General features: G+C 33.7%; 4 protein-coding genes across 4 annotated transcripts in view; 2 read left to right on the top strand and 2 right to left on the bottom strand.

Annotated features, from left to right (window-relative positions):
• Positions 1 to 18,432, bottom strand: part of LOC135835893 (uncharacterized) — a 180,979-nt gene that overhangs the window by 32,221 nt on the left and 130,326 nt on the right. The window contains exon 8 of the mRNA XM_065350391.1: positions 7,259 to 7,328. The gene's annotated coding sequence lies outside the window, so the exon portion shown is untranslated. The remainder of the gene's footprint in view (positions 1 to 7,258; positions 7,329 to 18,432) is intronic.
• On the top strand, positions 1,789 to 5,430 carry LOC135835647 (pepsin-2B-like). The gene is made up of 9 exons (XM_065350009.1): positions 1,789 to 2,126; positions 2,250 to 2,376; positions 2,463 to 2,589; positions 2,671 to 2,798; positions 3,999 to 4,189; positions 4,319 to 4,441; positions 4,521 to 4,674; positions 4,743 to 4,844; positions 4,933 to 5,430. The coding sequence occupies exons 1-9, from the start codon at positions 2,026 to 2,028 to the stop codon at positions 5,077 to 5,079; spliced, it is 1,200 nt and encodes a 399-aa protein (XP_065206081.1). The 5' UTR covers positions 1,789 to 2,025; the 3' UTR covers positions 5,080 to 5,430.
• Positions 8,505 to 11,845, top strand: LOC135835709 (uncharacterized). The gene is made up of 9 exons (XM_065350107.1): positions 8,505 to 8,788; positions 9,095 to 9,215; positions 9,320 to 9,446; positions 9,532 to 9,659; positions 9,827 to 10,017; positions 10,725 to 10,853; positions 10,922 to 11,075; positions 11,144 to 11,245; positions 11,335 to 11,845. Exons 1-9 carry the CDS (start codon positions 8,706 to 8,708, stop codon positions 11,479 to 11,481), a joined length of 1,182 nt encoding a protein of 393 aa, XP_065206179.1. The 5' UTR covers positions 8,505 to 8,705; the 3' UTR covers positions 11,482 to 11,845.
• LOC135835913 (uncharacterized) lies at positions 12,690 to 17,122 on the bottom strand. Its single transcript, XM_065350417.1, has 4 exons — positions 16,987 to 17,122; positions 14,090 to 14,239; positions 13,900 to 14,025; positions 12,690 to 13,818 (listed from the first exon to the last, which is right to left on the bottom strand). Exons 1-4 carry the CDS (start codon positions 17,036 to 17,038, stop codon positions 13,763 to 13,765), a joined length of 384 nt encoding a protein of 127 aa, XP_065206489.1. The 5' UTR covers positions 17,039 to 17,122; the 3' UTR covers positions 12,690 to 13,762.

Genomic DNA, 18,432 nt, shown 5'->3' with positions numbered 1-18,432 from the left:
AGTAAGGTACTTCGCATTATGAACCAATATCAAAGAATAAACGAAATTTTCCTCGGTCCCCGGCACCTCCCCAATGGTGGTAACCTAAAAAAAAATGGTTTCATTCATGTGACACATGAAATACTACGTTTTCGATATCGCTGAACACGAATAAAGCCTCAGTTTTTCAAATTGACCTCACCCATGGCTCCCGAAATGCAAAATTGAGATATTTTGTAAGCAAAGCAGGACTTCTGTTTATTTTTTAATTTTCCATTTTTCACCAGCACGGAATTTCTGTTTCAAGCTTTTCGAATTTTAAAACCCAATTACAAACGAACTTGGAAGTTGAACAATTCAAATGAAAATTATTTTGATGACATTTTTTCTTCGTAGTGATGTTTTTGAAAAAACTTCAACACTTGAATAATTCTGAAAAGGGTTTGAGCTCCAAATCTTGAAAAAATTAATTACGAAAACTTTCTCTACTCTGTGCAGATTCAAAATTTGGACAAAATCCCAAGAAACTCAACGAGTTTAAAATTTAAAAACTGGAGGAGAGTACATACCAACTTATGTGTACTATGTTTATAGGTATTAATATTCTATTCTATTTTTCAGTCAAATAACATAGATTGTGACAACCTAATAAAAAATTTTCATTCAATACCTCCTGCTCATAATGGATCAAAATGAAAAAATATCTGTATTTTAGAGTTTTTCTAACCAAAAAATCTAAATTTTGATACGCTACTCGGAAATTTTATAAATTTTTCTCAAAATTCTCAATTCCCGGTACTGCTCTCTATGGGTCAAAATCAGAAAATTGTTCTATTTTTTAGTTTTTTATCTCAAAAAAACCAAGATTTTGACACCTCACTTGAAATTTTTCAATTTTTTTCAAAATCTCTTACATGGCACCCCTATCTTGTGGCTCAAAATGGAATAAGGACTTCATTTTTGAGTTTCTCAGCTCAAAACCTCAAGAATTCGACACCACACTTGAAATTTTCAATTTTTTCGAAATCTATGAGTACTACCCCCTCCCCTGCAGGTCGAAATGAAAAAAGAACTTCATTTTTGAATTTTTCAGGTCAAAACCTCAAGATTTCGACACCTTACTTGAAATTTTCGATTTTTTCAAAATCTCCTAGTACTACCCCCTCCCCTGCAGGTCGAAATGAAAAAAGAACTTCATTTTTGAGTTTCTCAGCTCAAAACCTCAAGAATTCGACACCACACTTGAAATTTTCACTTTTTTCGAAATCTATGAGTACTACCCCCTCCCCTGCAGGTCGAAATGAAAAAAGAACTTCATTTTTGAATTTTTCTGGTCAAAACCTCAAGATTTCGACACCTTACTTGAAATTTTCGATTTTTTTCAAAATCTCCTAGTACTATCCCCTTCCCTGTGGGTCGAAATGAAAAAAGGACATTTTTGAATTTTTCAGCTCAAAACCTCAAGATTTTGACACCTCACTCGAAATTTTCAATTTTTTCACAAACTGCGTGTACTACCCCTTCTTCAGTGGGTTATGGAAAAAAATGACTAAAAATTTGAATTCTGCGATGAAAAATATGTACCTTGAAATGGTGATTCTTGGACTTGGAGAATCTCATTATATCATTAAAACAGGTCATGCGCGCGTTTTTCGCTCCCCTGGCCCACTGTGTACCTTGGCTTCTCATTTAGATCATTGAAAAAATACATCGTTTCGTTTTATCGTTTCTTAAAAAGGTTATAATGTACAATATGTACCGCTATTTTTGTACGTCGTGAGAGGAGGAGAAGAGAAAGAGAAACGAAGGAAGAACAGGACCACTGGAGAGCAGGTAAGAAGAAAGCAGAAAGGACAATGGGTACCTATACCTAAGTAAAGGTTTGATCTTAAAAGTACCAGAATCGCGACGCGAAGGCAGAGCTCCGCAGTACTCGTACCTTTATGTAAGACCGTTTTAAAAAGTGGATTAACAAATCAAGATAGTCGAACATAGCAGTATACATTTGTATCTCCGAGTGTCTGACGGATTTCAAAAAATTAATCGATGATGAAGTTATTATATTTACCGGCTATATTGGTTATATTTTACATAAAGACGTACCACGCAGTACATCTTACTTGTACTCCGGAATTAGAGTATTTTGGGTAAGCCATCGTTATCAATTGTTTTTTACTGGACCCCTTTCAAGCACCCTCCATTGAAGTTTTTGTTTTTTTTAAAAAAAAGTCTCACAATACATCGATTTGTGCGTTTCTCACGTTTTCCAGTATTTTCCCATTGATAAGATTTCCTCCAACAACACAAGATTGGACCTATTCGAAATCCTTATGCGCATTTTTCAATGGATCGTCCAGATTTATAATTCCGCTCAAATACTCGTACTACAAAAATAAAGTAGGTACATAAAAGCACGACGCGAGGGAACTTCGAAAAATCCATCGTAGTGAATAAAAATTTACGAACTCGAAATTATTTTTCAGATTGAATATTATGGAGCTATTTCAATTGGAACGCCACCAACGCAGATGAATGTTCAGTTTGATACGGGATCGTCTTCGTTGTGGGTTCATTCAACTCGTTGTGATAGTCCGGCATGTCCTAGTACTCGTAAGATCAAAGATGTGATGATGCGAAACATTATTTTTTATACGATCGCCTAAAACGTATAAATGCGCAATCTCATTACAGAAAATCGTACTCGATATGATCACCACTCCTCAGAAACGTACCAAAAATATGAAAAAGAGGACGAATCGTCTACCTTATGGTATGGTTCAGGATCTGTTGACGGATTTTGGTCTCGTGATACGATTTCAGTAAGTACTTACATTTACGTGAGAGTGGATCAAACCCCCTCGGCCCCCCACAGGGTGTCGACAGGAATTGGAAATTACAAACCATAAAAAAATTGGCTAACTTGATCCAAATTTGGCTTGACAGCCTGACAGGGAGAGGAACAAAAATGTTGAACAAAATTGACCCATCAAGAGCCAAAAATCTTTTGAAAAATCAATTTTTTTAGCATTTTTGAAGGTCCTTACACCCAGACCAAATATTCTGAAAAAAGTGTACGTTATGTATGTATCTTATCTTATAGATGTGATAAACAAGACGTACCATTTTTATTTACAATAAAATTGTACATTTTTATCGCGTCAGAATTTTTCAATTTTTAAAGAGAACTAGAAAAAATGAATAGAAAAGAAAATCGAGAGGAAAAATATAAAATTACGAAGATTGATTTTAAAAATGGAAAGAGTAGCACTTTTTAGAGAAATTTTTACAAACGTTGAGACTTTTTGACAATTTTTGCCAAAGCTGTACATTCAGACCATTTCGACTAACAACATGATTTTATTGACCATTTTGGCATAAAACAAAATTTTCTGAAGAACTTGTCAAAAAAAAGTCTTTGCGAACAATATTTCGTCAAAAACAGAACTTGCTGAGAATTTTGACAAAAAGCAAGAGATTTGAAAATTTTGGTTAAAAGCAAAGTTTTTTTTTACAATAATTTATTAACTTATTTTAGCAAAAAATTGTTTGTTTTTTTTTGTGATAAATACAAAATAAATTGACAATGATTTAAAAAAGGACTTTTTCAGGTTAATTTTGGCAAAAGCAAAAATTTTTGCCATTTTTTTGCAACAGGATTTTTTGAACATTTTGGCAAATAAAAGCAGGAGTTTTTTCTGACAATTTTTACAACAGTTGGGAGTTTTTTTTTATAATTTTGACAAAAAATGAACTTCTCTACAATTTTAACATGAATGGGATTTTTTTAACAATTTAGGGAAAAACAGAACGTTGCAGACAATTCAGGCAAAAAACATAACCAGGATTTCTTAGGATAGTAATTTTGGCAAAAGCGAGAATTTTCGAAATTTTAGCTACTAACAAAGTTTTTTGGTCATTTCTGCAAAGAATATTAGGACTATTCATTGCTAATTTCAAAAAAATCAAGAAAAATATGCAAGATGGTATTTTTGTCATTCTCGTTCAAATTTTTACTGCAGATACGAGGCTATAAAATGAATAATGAACGATTTCTTGAACCCACGGACATGTCTGGGCCAATCGTGAGCAGAGCATACGATGGGATCATAGGATTAAATTACAAACCACAAACGGATTCCATCAACATAATATCAAAATATTGTGAACAACGAGGAGTCAACGACACCACATTTTCATTTTATTTAACCAAGTATGTTCAGAATTTCATGACAATACATAATTATTACACCACAACGTTGTACATACTTAAGATGGAAAAATGATTATGTGTACATTTATGTATGATTCCATCATTCTAAACGTTTATATGATTGTATAGGAACAATGGTGGCGAGTTACTGTTATGCGGTTCATATGTATACAGGTACCGCAGAAAACTAAAATATGTGAATGAAGTGGAAAAAAGCTCCACAAGCCTCTCATGGACAATACCCGTAGAAAAGTCGGTATCTCTCTGCCTAATATAACTTACAGAAAATATTTCATACTATTTTTAAAATTTTTCATTCTCATTTGAGCAGAGTTTCAATTACAAGTGATTACGCTGACAAAAGATATACTGAAATAATCGCCACGAATAATACAGCTTTAGTTGCTACTGGATCATCGTTTATTCATGGACCAGAAGAACACGTTAATGCAATCAAAAGATCTATAGAATCAATCCTCTCAATGGTTAGATAACGAGTCTAGAATCGAAGTCCTCACTAATGATTTTCTCATAGAAAAGTACTTGTTTACAGATACCAGACCCGAGAGCAAACTTACACAAACTGCCAAACATAACATTCACAATTGGTGGAGAAGATTATGTCCTCACAGGACAAGATTATATTATAATAGATGTAAGTGAAGAGTTTTTTCCATCATAAATTCTTGAAATATCTACCTACATATATGATTAATTGATAACTTCTGTAATGTATTTTGCAGCATGACGACGTCATAGTTGGTTTAGATGAAACGAATACTCCATCTACATCTGAATGGGTTTTGGGAGCTGTTTTTCTTCGCAAATACTACTCTGTATTCGACATGAAAAATCACCGAATAGGTTTCGCCGAAAGCATACACAATTGAATGAATGTTTCCAATTGCTTCAGTTGATGAGTTCTTTCTGAGCTCCACAAGTAAGTTTCTCATTTTCAATTTTTGAGAAGAGTAATACAGTAAATTCTGAATCGTGTATTTAGATGGATAAGTCGTGGTAAAGAAAATACTGCACCAAATTTTCTAATGATTAATCAAGTGTAAGGTCTATGTACATATTAAGTATATAGGTATATTTATCTTGTATACCATTGATGTGATGGTCGTTCTGAAAACCATATCCTTGATATTCCTTTTTGTCGGTTTTTTCCTACCAAGAGATGGTCTGTACTATTATTTTAATTGAATACTAATAATTAAATGAATTTTCCTAGATTGCAATCGTTATTTCTCATTACAAAACCTACAATAAAACCTGGAAATTCCATAAATTGGACAGCAACACATAAAATATTCCAAAGAAACAAAATCGGAAGAGGTAGAATCAAATGCACAGCCCAAAATGGAACACTTTCCCAAGGCTTTTTGGTGATATAAAAATCAGTCTTTCCACTTTTTTTCGTAGAAAAAATTAGCTCAAAAAGTTTCGAAACGTAGTTTTCATATCGTTCCGACTCTCAAAAATTCTGAAAAAAATATATTATGGACAACTTTTTATGCTGAACAACATACTTACTTATTAAAAAGTTGAGATGTTAACATGTTGCAAAATTGATTTCAAAAAATTTAAAGTTTGCGAAAAAATGTGATTTTTTTGATTTAAAACATGAAAAAAAGTTTTGATAGGTGAAGTTGACCCATTTGATCCCTATTTTTACTTATCTGTTGAAAAAGTTGAAAAAATTCTTTCACTCGTTGAAATGAACTCCTCACAAAAAAATCAAAATTCAAAAAAATTCAATTTTCAGTTTCAAACATCAAAAAAAGTTTAAATTTATTCAGTTGTCTTATTTTGACCTCTTTCTGACGTATTTCATGAAACAGCTGATAAAAATTACACTCACAACAAAAAAATAAAAATTCGTTCATTTTTTGAATCTTTTCCAATTTTGATTTTTTTTTGTGAGGAGTTCATTTCATTGAGTGAACGGGTTTTTCAATTTTTTCAACAGATACGTAAAAAGAGGGGTCAAATAGGTCAACTTCACCTATCAAAACCTTTTTTCATGTTTTAAATCGAAAAATCGCATTTTTTTTCGCAAACTTTGAATTTTTTAAAATCAACTTTGCAACATGTTACCATCCCCACTTTTTAATATGTTGTTCAGCATGAAAAGTTGTCCATAATATTTTTTTTTTCAGAATTTTTGAGAGTCTGGACGATATAAAAACTACGTTTCGAAACTTTTTGAGCTAATTTTTTCTACGAAAAAAAGTGGCAACACTGATTTTTATGATACATATCACCAAAAAGCCTTTCAAAACCCCTAACTATGGGAAAATGTTCCATTTTGGTAGGTATCGCGGTTATCGAGTAATCCACTGCTGAAATGGACGATATTTTAGGTTCACTGAAAACTTTGACACCCCCTGGCTGCCTTTAAAAATGGGCTAGAGGGCTGCGATTTGCGCCATTGGTCATCCCTTCGGAAGGTCTTTCCACAGGGAAAATTTCAAAAAAATCGCCGAACCCCCCTACCACTTCTTGGTCCAATTGACGTGGAATGACCCCTTAGTTTTTCAAATTGACCTCACCCGTGGCTCCCAGAAACTCCCCCAAAGGGTTCAAATAAGTTGTTGGGGGCCGTGGATGGGGACCAATCAAAAATCTGACGTAATATTCGTATTCAGCGTCACCGAAAACATACAATTCGATGTATCACATGCTCCAGATTACTACTTTTGAAATTTTCAAAATTCTTAGAAAATTCAAAATGCAAAGCCTTCTCGAACTGTGAAATCAGTTTGGATCAAACTATCATAGATTTGGAGGAATGCGCCGCAGAAGTTGAGTACCTCGAGACAATGTAAAAATAATGAAAGCCCCCTACCCGCCCCCTGAGGGGGCTGGGATCAAACTCATCGCGGGTTTCTGACTTATTGGGATGAGTACATATTTTTTTTAAAAAATTGAGCTAAATCTAAAGACATAACTTTCAAAATCACATTTTTTTGGTCGAATTGACATGGAATGACCCATGGTTCAATTAATCAACAGAGAATCTACAAACATAATAAAAATATCATTAATACAACGCAAATAACTTACCGACATTATACCAGTGCAAATGACTTTTTCATCGCAGAATTTCACTAATTGACTTCGTGAGCTCCATGTTCTGAAACAATGCAAATAATAGATAAGCCTCAAAATTAGTCAAGAATAGTAAAACTGAAAAATTAATACAATTTAAAAACATCTGGATTTTTCAATGAATTAGTAAGTAGAAGGACTAGTTATTAGTTACATATTACTAATAAGTAGGTACAACAACTGAGTACTTTAGAGTCAAACCCAGAATTCTCCACTTTTCGTCATTTTGAGAAAAACACAAAAAACTGCTAGAAGGTTGGTATCAGTAGTAGCAGGTTTCTAATCTCGTCTATAAATAGTGCTTTGGGTAACAATCGAATTGACGAAAAAAAAATTTTTTTCAAGTCTTTCCATAGCAGTAATTCACGATACCACTTTGGAGAATTCTGGTTTTGACTCCAAGTCTGTAAAAAAATCAAAAAAATGTCAAAAATACATAATAAAATGAGGGATAATTCTAGATTCAAGTCTGTTGAAAGTATCTCAAGGTTGTTTACAGTCGACTGGAATAAAAAAAAAATTTTTTTGAAGTATTTTTTTCAAAGTTTGACTCGAACCCGGGACTTTGGACCCCCTCACCATCATGGCATCGAATGGGGTAAAATGTAGAATGGCAATTGATGCGTACCTACTAACTGTACCCAAAACAACCATAATCTCATTTTTGAAAATTTTGGACTCTTTTCGGAATTGGACTCGGGCCCGGTACTTTGGACCTCGCTGACTGCGTCATTATGTCAGATTGATAAAAACGGAGAATGGCAATCGATGCATACCGACTAACTGTACCCAAAACGATCATAACCTCATTTTTCAAAAATTTGGAGAATTCTGGGTTTGACTCTAAGGTACTCAACTAGTGAATAGTAAAAAAAATTCTAGATCCAATCGTAATCGCGAATTCGCAATAGTCGTTCAATCTAACGCAAATGAATTGTTTATTTTTTTTCATTTGTCCTCGTCCAACCTCATGTCATTTTCATTTTCTCACTTAATAGGTATGCTTGTTTTACGAATAAACTGCACTGTCGCCTATACACAGTATTAAACGGCCATGGCTTCGCATTTAGATCATTGATAAAATAGATCGTTTCGTCTTAAGATTTCTCAAAAAGGTTAAAATGTACAATGTACCGCTATTTTTGTACGTCGTAAGTGAAGGAGAAGAGAAAGAGAAACGAAGGCAGAACAGGACCACTGGAGAGCAGATACGAAGAAAACAGAAAGGACAATGGATACCTAAGAAAAGGTTTGATCTTAAAAGTAACAGAATCGCGACGCGAAGACACGAGCTCCGCAGTACCTTTATGTAGACGGTTTTAAAAAGTGGATTAATAAATCAAGGTAGTCAGTATACATTTGTATCTCCGAGTGTCTGACGCATTTCAAAAAATTAATCGCGATGATGAAGTTATTATATTTACTGGCTATATTTTTCATAAAGTACCACGCAGGATATCATTTTTGTGGTCTGGAAATTAATGGGTAAGCCAGCGTTATCAATTTTTTTTTTATTGGACCCCTTTCATGCACCCTCTATTGAGGTTGATGCTAAAAAAAAAAGTCACACAATACATCGATTTGTGCATTTTTGAAAGTGTTGCAGTGATATATTATGTAAATATTGTGATTTCATTTTTCTGATCAGACAACCTCCAGCCATAAATTGTTTTTGGGAGTTCGCAATTGTTTTTAGGAGTTCGGTGATCCCGCTCTCTATTTTTTCGCTACATCGCGTCCCGGCTTCTCACCAATTGATATATAAGTAATTCAAATTCTCTCCTTTTCCAGTGTCCCATTGGCAGGAATTAATCCAAAAATAGGTTGGATCTTCGCGCCATACATATGCACATTATACCAACCCCAAAACAGATTTAAAATTCCGCTCAAATACTCGTACTATAAAAATAAAGTAGGTATATCAAACACTACTACGCGAGGAAAATTTGAAAAATCCTTCACCAGCAAAATAAACCGCGGTGAGTAAAAATTCAAAAACTTGAAATTATTTTTCAGATTGAATATTACGGAGCTATTTCAATTGGAACGCCACCTGTGCAGATGAATGTTCAGTTTGATACAGGATCGTCTTCGTTGTGGGTTCATTCAACTCGTTGTGATAGTCCGGCATGCCCAAGTACTCGTAAGATCAAAGATGTGATTACTAATGCGGAACATTATTTTTTATACGATCGCCCAAAACCTATAAATGTGCAATCTCATTACAGAAAATCGTACTCGATATGATCACCGCTCCTCAGAAACGTACCAAAAATATGAGAAAGAGGACGAATCATCTACCTTATGGTATGGTTCAGGATCTGTAAACGGATTTTGGTCTCGTGATACGATTTCAGTAAGTGCTTACATTTACATGAGGGTGCAGGATCACTCCTTTTCCCCTCCACAAGGTGTCTACAGGAATTTTACCTATTTTTTTAGCAATCGTTGCCAATTAAAAATCGAGAAAAATACCCAAAAACTTTTCAATTTTTATCCTACTCATTCAACTTTTTATTGCAGATAAATGGCTACAAAGTGAATAATCAACGATTTCTTGAACCCACAGACATGTCTGAGCAAATCGCGAACAGAGCATACGATGGGATCATGGGATTAAATTACAAACGAGAGAGGGATTCAATCAACATAATATCAAAATATTGTGAACAACTAGGAGTCAACGACACTGTATTTTCATTTTATTTAACCAAGTACGTTCAGAATTTCATCGTCGTAATTTCCTTATAACCGGTAAGTCTGTTGGCCTGTCTGCTATGGTGTGGAACTTGCCGAGGATGAGTTTGAGGTATCTGTGAGTTTCCTCCTTGGTCTCCCTCTGCATCTTTTCCCCATTGGTGTGTATTGGAGGATCTGTTTTGGCGATCTTGTTTCCTCAATCCTCTTGATATGATTTCTCCAACCTTTTCTATCGGTATTTTTTTATCCTCTTCATGACTGGCTTCACTCCGAGATCTACTGTTATCTTCTCAGATGGGACTCTGTCTCTGAGAGTCACCCCCCCCCCCCGTTCTCCTCATGAATTTCATCTCCGCTGCCGTTATTCTTCTTTCATCTGATTTCTTCAGCGCCCATACCTCGCTTCCATAAGTCATGTCATCAGTATTGTGAGAGTATTGTACACCTTCAATCTTGTTTCTTTCCGCACCTTACTGCTTCTCAGGGTCCTGTTTATCAGTCCGGTGACTCTCAGGAACTTTGTAATCTTTCCATCAACATCTACTTCTCCCTGGTATGATATCGTGTTTCCCAGGTATTTGAAATTATTGACCTGTTCGATGATTTTTCCATTTATTACAAGCTTGCTTCTTTCATGACAATACATATTATACCACATCAATGCATCATTGTACTTACGTTGGGAAAATGCTTTCATAATTCCATCATTCTATACTTTTAGGAACAATGGTGGCGAGATAATATTATGCGGTACAGATAGATCCAAGTACAAGTACCAGGAAAAACTGAAATACGTGAATGAAGTGGAAAAAAGCTCCTTAGGTATCTCATGGACAATACCTGTAGAAAAGTTGGTATCTATCTACCTATACAAGTATTTCATACGATTCTTCAAATTTTTCATTCTCATTTGAACAGAGTTTCAATTACGAGTGATTACACCGACAAAAGATATACTGAAATAATCGCCACGAGTAATACAGCTCTAGTTGCTACCGGATCATCATTTATTCATGGGCCAGAGGAACACGTTACTGCAATTAAAAGATCTATTGAGTCAATCCTCTCAACGGTTAGATAACGAGTCTAGAATTGGAGTCCTCACTAACGATTTTTTCATGGAAAAATGCTTGTTTACAGATACAAGACCCGAGAGCAAACTTACACAAACTGCCAAACATAACATTCACGATTGGTGGAGAAGATTATGTCCTTACAGGACAAGATTATATTATAATAGACGTAAGTGAAGATTTTTTTCCATCACAAATTCTTGAAATACCTACCTACATGAATGATTAATTTAATAACTTCTGTTATGTATTTCGCAGCATGACAACGTCATAGTCGGTTTAGATGAAACGAATACTCCATCTACATCTGAATGGGTTTTGGGAGGTGTTTTTCTTCGCAAATACTACTCTGTATTCGACATGAAAAATCACCGAATAGGTTTCGCCGAAAGCATACACAATTGAATGAATGTTTTCAATTGCTTCAGTTGATGAGCTCTTTCTGAGCTCCACAAGTAAGTTTCTCATTTTCAATTTTTGAGAAGAGTGATACAGTAAATTCTGAATCGTGTATTTAGATGGATAAGTAATGGTAAAGAAAATACTGCACCAAATTTTCTAATGAATAATCAAGTGTAAGGTATTTTAAGACTTCATAATAGGTCTATGTATTAAGTTAGGTATATTTATATTTTATACCATTGATGTGGTGGTCATTATTATCTGAAAACCATATCCTTGATCTTTCTTTTGTCAGTTTTTTCTCACCAAGAGATTGTCTGTACTATTATTTTAATTGAATACTAATAATTAAACGAATTTTCCTAGACTGCAATCGTTATTTCGCATTACAAAACTTACATACAATAAAACCTGGAAATTCCATAAATTGAACAGCAACAGGTAAAATATAAAGAAACAAAATCGGAAGAGGAAGAATCAAATGCACAGCCTGTTGATCGAGATAATACAAGGTGTTCCGAGATGGATTAAACTCAGTCTAATAATACATAGCTCACTGAAACAGCACGTCACCCAGATTTCAGAACCAAATTTACAGCAGCCGAAGTTGATTTTTCGATTTTTGACGAATTTTGGAAAATTACAAAAATAGCCTACTGGAGTATTAATTTTCCACAAAAAAAAAAAAAAAAAATACATAATATATCGATCCCTCGAATCGATTTTCACTATATTTGGACCGATCTGGAGCATCCATCAAAAGTTGACTTTTCTCCAACTATTTCGAATCGTTTCAGAAGAGGTTTGCAGTCAACTTCGGCAACTGAAAATTCAATCATGTCATAAGTTCAACCCACCGAATTGATGAGGGCTGGTAAATCGCAAATCCTAGCAGACGAAGTAAAAATTTTATTCTTTTACAAAATCTCGGATTTTAAAAAAAATCCAAAATCGTCGATTTTACAACAAATTGCTAAAAAATAATTCTCCCAAGTGCTAAATTCAATTCACGAATCGATTGCCACCATAATCGAGCCGATCTGAAGCCTTATATGTACAGCAAAAGTTGACCAGGCTTATTGCGGAAAACGAAAATAAATTCTGTGTTGACGCGTACGCGTATTAACAAACGTAGTATGAGAGTGAATGTGAAATTATTCTGCGTCATGGATTTTTGTCATAAAATTAAATAATTCGTACACGGTTGGTTTTCACTAGAACGTCTGTCATATGAGAACGAATAAGTACATACACATAGATAACACATAATTATGTAATACTATAATCAACGGTTCGTAATTGAATCGTAATAACAAAAATAGTCCAATATTTAACCTAAATAAATTGTTTACATTTTTTTAGACAGCTACGTACAATTTGTCCTCACATAACCTCACATCTTTTCGTTTTTCCACGTTCGTTTGTTTTCCAAACAAATACATACGAGCTCTGATTGAGTGACTGGCCCTGCTAACGCCAGTATTAAAAAGTAAATCAATTATTAGGATGGGATTTTTATTCGAAAAAAAAAATTATTTTGGAAATTGAGTTTCGAGGTCGTTCTAAGATCCATCATGAAAAATATCATTTTTAGTAAAGCATTTCAAGGTCATCGAAAATTCAACCATTTTACTGGGTATTCAATACCATGAAAATTTTGAAAATCCAATGATTTCCCTTCAAAAAAAATGCTGTTGGACTCCGTACAAATAAACTGATATTATTTTTTTTTTGAGGAGGGGGAAGGCAGGGCAGGGCAAGGAAGATATTTTTTTTAAAATCCTCGCATCCAGACGAATTTTGAACAGAAATGTGAAAACTTCAACAAAAAAATCTTTGACTTTAATCTACTTATTCCATTTTTAAAAGTTTTTTCCAACTTGGGAAAGGCTCAATAGAAGAAGATTAAAATAGCTTGAGAGACCACAAGATCGGGAGGTTTCTTTCATGATCAAGCGAAATTTGAAATTTTCCCCTCCCCACGCCTCACCTCCCACCTCTACAAAAAAATAACTCCAGATTCGAATTCTACGACCTCGAAAACAATGGATTTCAGCAGATAAGCAGGTACGCAAATTCGTAAGTCCTCGAGGTAAATGATGGGTCCCCAACTTAAACCCTCGACTTGATGAAAAAAATTGACAATAAAAATTTCCGATTATGGGGCCCAAGCCATCTATGTTTCGTACACGAAAATCACCACCGGCATCGTTGTACATAGACCTCTACGTTTTAATTTTTTCTTCATCATTGGCATTGGCACATCGTCACTGCAATTCAACTGCTATGGTATGGTGTTGTTGTACACTTGCACAGGCAAACTTGAATCATTTCCCGAACCTAAAAACATAAAAGTACTGATGAGTGACGGATGGTGTTAAAAATCGCCAGATACGAGTAGCCTCTTTAATGGATGCTTACTTTTACTTCCGAATATTTCTTTCTCCAATTCTTCGTTTTCTTTCACCAGTTTTTCGTATTTTTTCCTTATTTCTTCGTATCTTTTTTCCCATTCTTTTTCCCGTTCTTCGTATACCCTATTTTGTTCTAAAATCACAGGGTTAATTTAGGTAAGTAAACCAAGATAATAAATTAAAAAAACAATGCTTACTTTTAAATATGAAATCGAGTATTTCTTTGATTTTTTCAATTACATCAGGTTTCTCTGAAATAGGCTCGTTTCTATTTAAAATTGCCCAGTTCTGTTTTGCAATATGCTGGTATGGGGACTGCGTTATTCGTTTACAATTAACTTCATCAACTGTGAAACAGCTTTATGGAATGAGCTTGACATTTTGCAAACTCTTTATGTACTTATGTAGTGCAGTAGAAATAGGTAAAAAAGTACCCTTACCTGGAATAAAATCGCTACAGAAGTTTTTTTTGTTGTCTTATTTGTATAATAGAAAGTCTCCTGTATCAGTTCTTAAAATTCCGCTCTGTACCCCCCCCATAGGTAATTTTTTTGTTATCTCGCCTCCGTCTATCAAAATCAGTTATTTGAATTCAACAGGTCATGCCAGGGTCCCACTTTACAGAAGAAACCATCATAATTCACAACAAATTAAAGTTATTCGTCATGAAATTTCCGACAGAATGGTGTGTTTTTTTATTGTTTTACGATTTCTTCAGTAAAATCGAACCATAGCCTGTTAAAATGGAAAAAACTGATTTTGAAAGGGGCGAGGCGTCAAAAAACAGGGTATCTAACGGATTTTTCTTTTTAAAAATCACTACTTTTTCACTACTTTTTTCAACCGAATTTTCAGAATGCCATCCACTCGACCACCCCCCCCCCCCACACACACACACACAAAATTTACAAAGTCAAATTTTGCACATGGAAATTTTTTTAAAAATTGAAACTGGAAGAAAATTTGTAATTTCAATCAAAATTATTGAAAAAAACAATACAAATAAACGAGCTTATTACATTCGTTATAAGACAAGGTGTCAAACAAAATTTCAAAATACAAAATCAGGACTTTAGCAGGACATTTTTAAACACTAGAGATTTTATTTTAAAAAAAGGAGCAGGGGGAGGCAAAATTTTACATTACAGGGTGTCTAACAAAATTCCAAAATGAAAAAATAGGACTTTTATAGGACTTTTAGCAGGACTTTCAGCAGGTCATTTTTCCAGCATTACTGTGGAATTTTGTAATGTATTGGGGGGGGGGGGGGTCAAAATTTTTATTCAAGTTTTTAGCGACAGGAATTTTAGCGGGACTTTTAACAGGACAGTTTTTGAACACTTGGTATTTTTCAAGAGGGGGAGGCATGCAGTGGGCGAGGCAAAACTTTACATTCAAATTTTTCGCTTATCCAATGCCTTCAAACATCCCAAGATTATTTTCAAGCAAGCGTACGTCGAAAAGGTAATTTTATCATTACAATTTTTGATGTACATATTTAGGTTCTTGTCAATGTAATGAAATTTGGTGAATAAAAAACTTGTTTCAAACTAACAAATTTTTAAAAAATGTAAAAAAATTAATGGAAAATTTGGAAAAAAGCACAAATTTTTCGAATGTTTTGCTTCAAAATTTTAAAATTTGAATTATGATTTTTTTTGAAAATGTAAAGCTAACGGGCCCGAGCGAAGCGAGGGCAAAAGCTTTAGAAATTCAGTATTTTGAGAGGTATAAAAACGATGTTTTTTTGAGTGATAAGTTACCTATATTTTGCTACAAAATCTTAAAATTTAAAAATGATGATTCAACACCCCAATTCAACAAAAATAAAAGAAAAGCAAACAAACCCGAGTGAAGCAAGGATAAAAGTTTTCAAAAATTCATGTTTTGCTGAGAAGTAAAAAGAAATCGGTAATTTGGTAAAGAAGGAGGAGTTTATCTTTCTGATTCAAACTTTGAACATTTCTTGAATTTGAACAATAATTCACATATTGGGAAAAGTAAAAGTAAATAGCCCGAGCGAAGCGAGGGCAGAAGCTCTCAAAAATGTGTGATTCAAGTTCTACAAAAGCCGACAAATCAGCTCTTTTCTACAAGTTCAAAATTCCGGAAAGAAAGTGGGAAATATTGAAAATTTGAAAAAGTCATATTGGAAAAAAATAGGACTTTTGGATAAAATTGTTGAAAAATAGGACACTAAAAGGACAAAAAGGTGTCATAGGCAAATAAAAGGACTTTTATAGGATATATAGGATAAATAGGAGTGTTAGACACCCTGCATTAGAACTTTTCGCTTTTAGTTTTCCAATGTCTTCAACATCCCAAGATTTTTTTCAAGCAAGCGGATGTCGAAAATAAATAATTTTATCATTTCAATTTTTTTCACGTTAAAGGTTCAATTCTTGCTCATGTAATGAAATTGGGCGAATAAAAAACAAACCAAATTTTTAATTTCGAGAGGGAGGTACAAAAAACGATGATTTTTAGTGTGATGAATTGGTTAATTATAAGAAGTTTATTATTTTGCTTCAAAATTTTGAAATTCAAATGATTTTTTTTTTGAAAAATTTAAAATTGAAAAAAAAGCAAACGAGCCCGAGCGAAGCGAAGGCAGAAGTTTTCAAAAATTGATGTTTTGAGAAGTGAAAAAAAAATTTCTTCATGCAGGGAGGAGTTTATTTTTCTGATTCAAGCTTTGAACATTTCTTGAATTTGAACAATAGTTTTGCACGGGGAAAAAGAGTAAATAGCCCGAGCGAAGCGAGGGAAAAAGCTCTCAAAAATGTGCAATTCAAGCTCTGAAAAAGTCGACAAATGAGCTCTTTTCTACGGAATAAAGATCGAGAAAAAGGAACGAATGTGAATTTTTTCATTTTTTCACTACCTTCTTAACAAAATTCACTACTTTTTCACTACTTTCACTACTTGCACTACCTGTTAGATACCCTGAAAAAAGTTACTTGGGGTGCGGAACAGAGCAGAATTTTAATAAATGATGAAGTAGACTTTTTGTAGCAATTTGGCTGACCTCAGAGTGTAATTATTCTGCTGCACTAGTATAAGATGTTGATATAATTATATTATCGATACTTACTAAAGTAAACAGCCAATAACGTGTGTAAAATAATTTGGGTTTTTGAAACCATTGTAAAAATTTAACACTGACACAAAATATAATTATGTAGCTATTGTATGTATTAACACGTATACCTACATCTGTTATAGATGAACGGATGGAGAAAAGTATTTCTGAAATTAACTCAAAGCTCTATCATAGGTTGAGTTGACTTAATCTCCAACTCAAATCATGTAATTATTTCTTATCACATTATGAAAAAGTAAAACATGTTGGTAGGTACTAGGTGTAGGTATATTGCTATGATTGTGTATTTATTTAGACATTTTATGATACCTATCTTTTTTTTATTGGCACAATCTGAAAGTTTTCAAGGATTCTAGAAATAAATATTACATTTTTGTATTTATATTATTTCGATATTAATCAGTTTTATTCTACGAGGAATATCGTATTTTACTCGTAATATTAAAATTCAATTTCAATTTCTTTATTTATTTTGAGATATATGTGGCAGCAATATAAAACGACATTCAGCCATTCTTTGAGGGGATTTTAAAATTTTTTAGCAGTAGGCTGGTTTTTTACACTCTGTGGAATCTGATTGTATACTTTTGCTGCAGATGATACAGAGTGCTACAGTGGAGAAGTTTTGTGCGGTGGTGGGGAGTCGTAAGGTTATCTCGTGATCTGGTACTGTATGGATGGGTAATTATCGGAAAGGTTATAACCCCAGTACATATAAACCATGAGGATTACGTAATCAAAATCGCTCATCTAACCACTTCAAAATTACCTAATATAATTTCTGAATGACTCATGAAAAATAAAATAAAATAAAAAAATGCAAAAACAATTTTTTTTAAATTATTTTAAATAAAAGAAAAAAAAATTAAAAATTGATAAAAAAATGAATTAAAAATTGAAAAAAAATAAAGAAAAGAAAAAAAATAAATTTTAAAAATTAAAAAAATATTGAAATAGAACATGGAAAAAAATTACCCATTTTTTGAAGCTCTTAGATCTCCAGAAACATTTTCCAAATAATACCCACGGTTTATTAATTCTCTCCCCCCTCAGAAAAGAAATCAACAAATATTTTATGAATCGTATAGCAGCAGAACAGCTGATATATGTAGATGTAACCTTTTATTTGGCACGTCATGATTCGGCATTCAGAGATCATCGCGAAGGGCGGTCTTCAGAAATGCGAGGACTTTTCAAGAATTCAGTTATTATGCTATCCAAACACTCGCCAGAACTTTCTAGTTACATCACCCAGCCGCAACATACACCCCCCTCCCCAAACATACCTAGAATATTGTTTGAGGAACTGAGGGAAATTTCTTCATCTGGAAAGATGGCTTACTTGAATATTTTAAAAAATTCCCACACAACAATGGGAAATTTTCATAATATTTTATCGATTCAGATTCACTCCCCTTTTCTTGATTTTTTTCATGA

The sequence above is a fragment of the Planococcus citri genome, chromosome 1, assembly GCF_950023065.1.
Source record: "Planococcus citri chromosome 1, ihPlaCitr1.1, whole genome shotgun sequence".
Lineage (NCBI taxonomy): Eukaryota > Metazoa > Arthropoda > Insecta > Hemiptera > Pseudococcidae > Planococcus > Planococcus citri.
The sequence above is the reverse complement of the archived record's forward strand: the minus strand, read 5'-3'. Positions and strand labels throughout refer to the sequence as shown.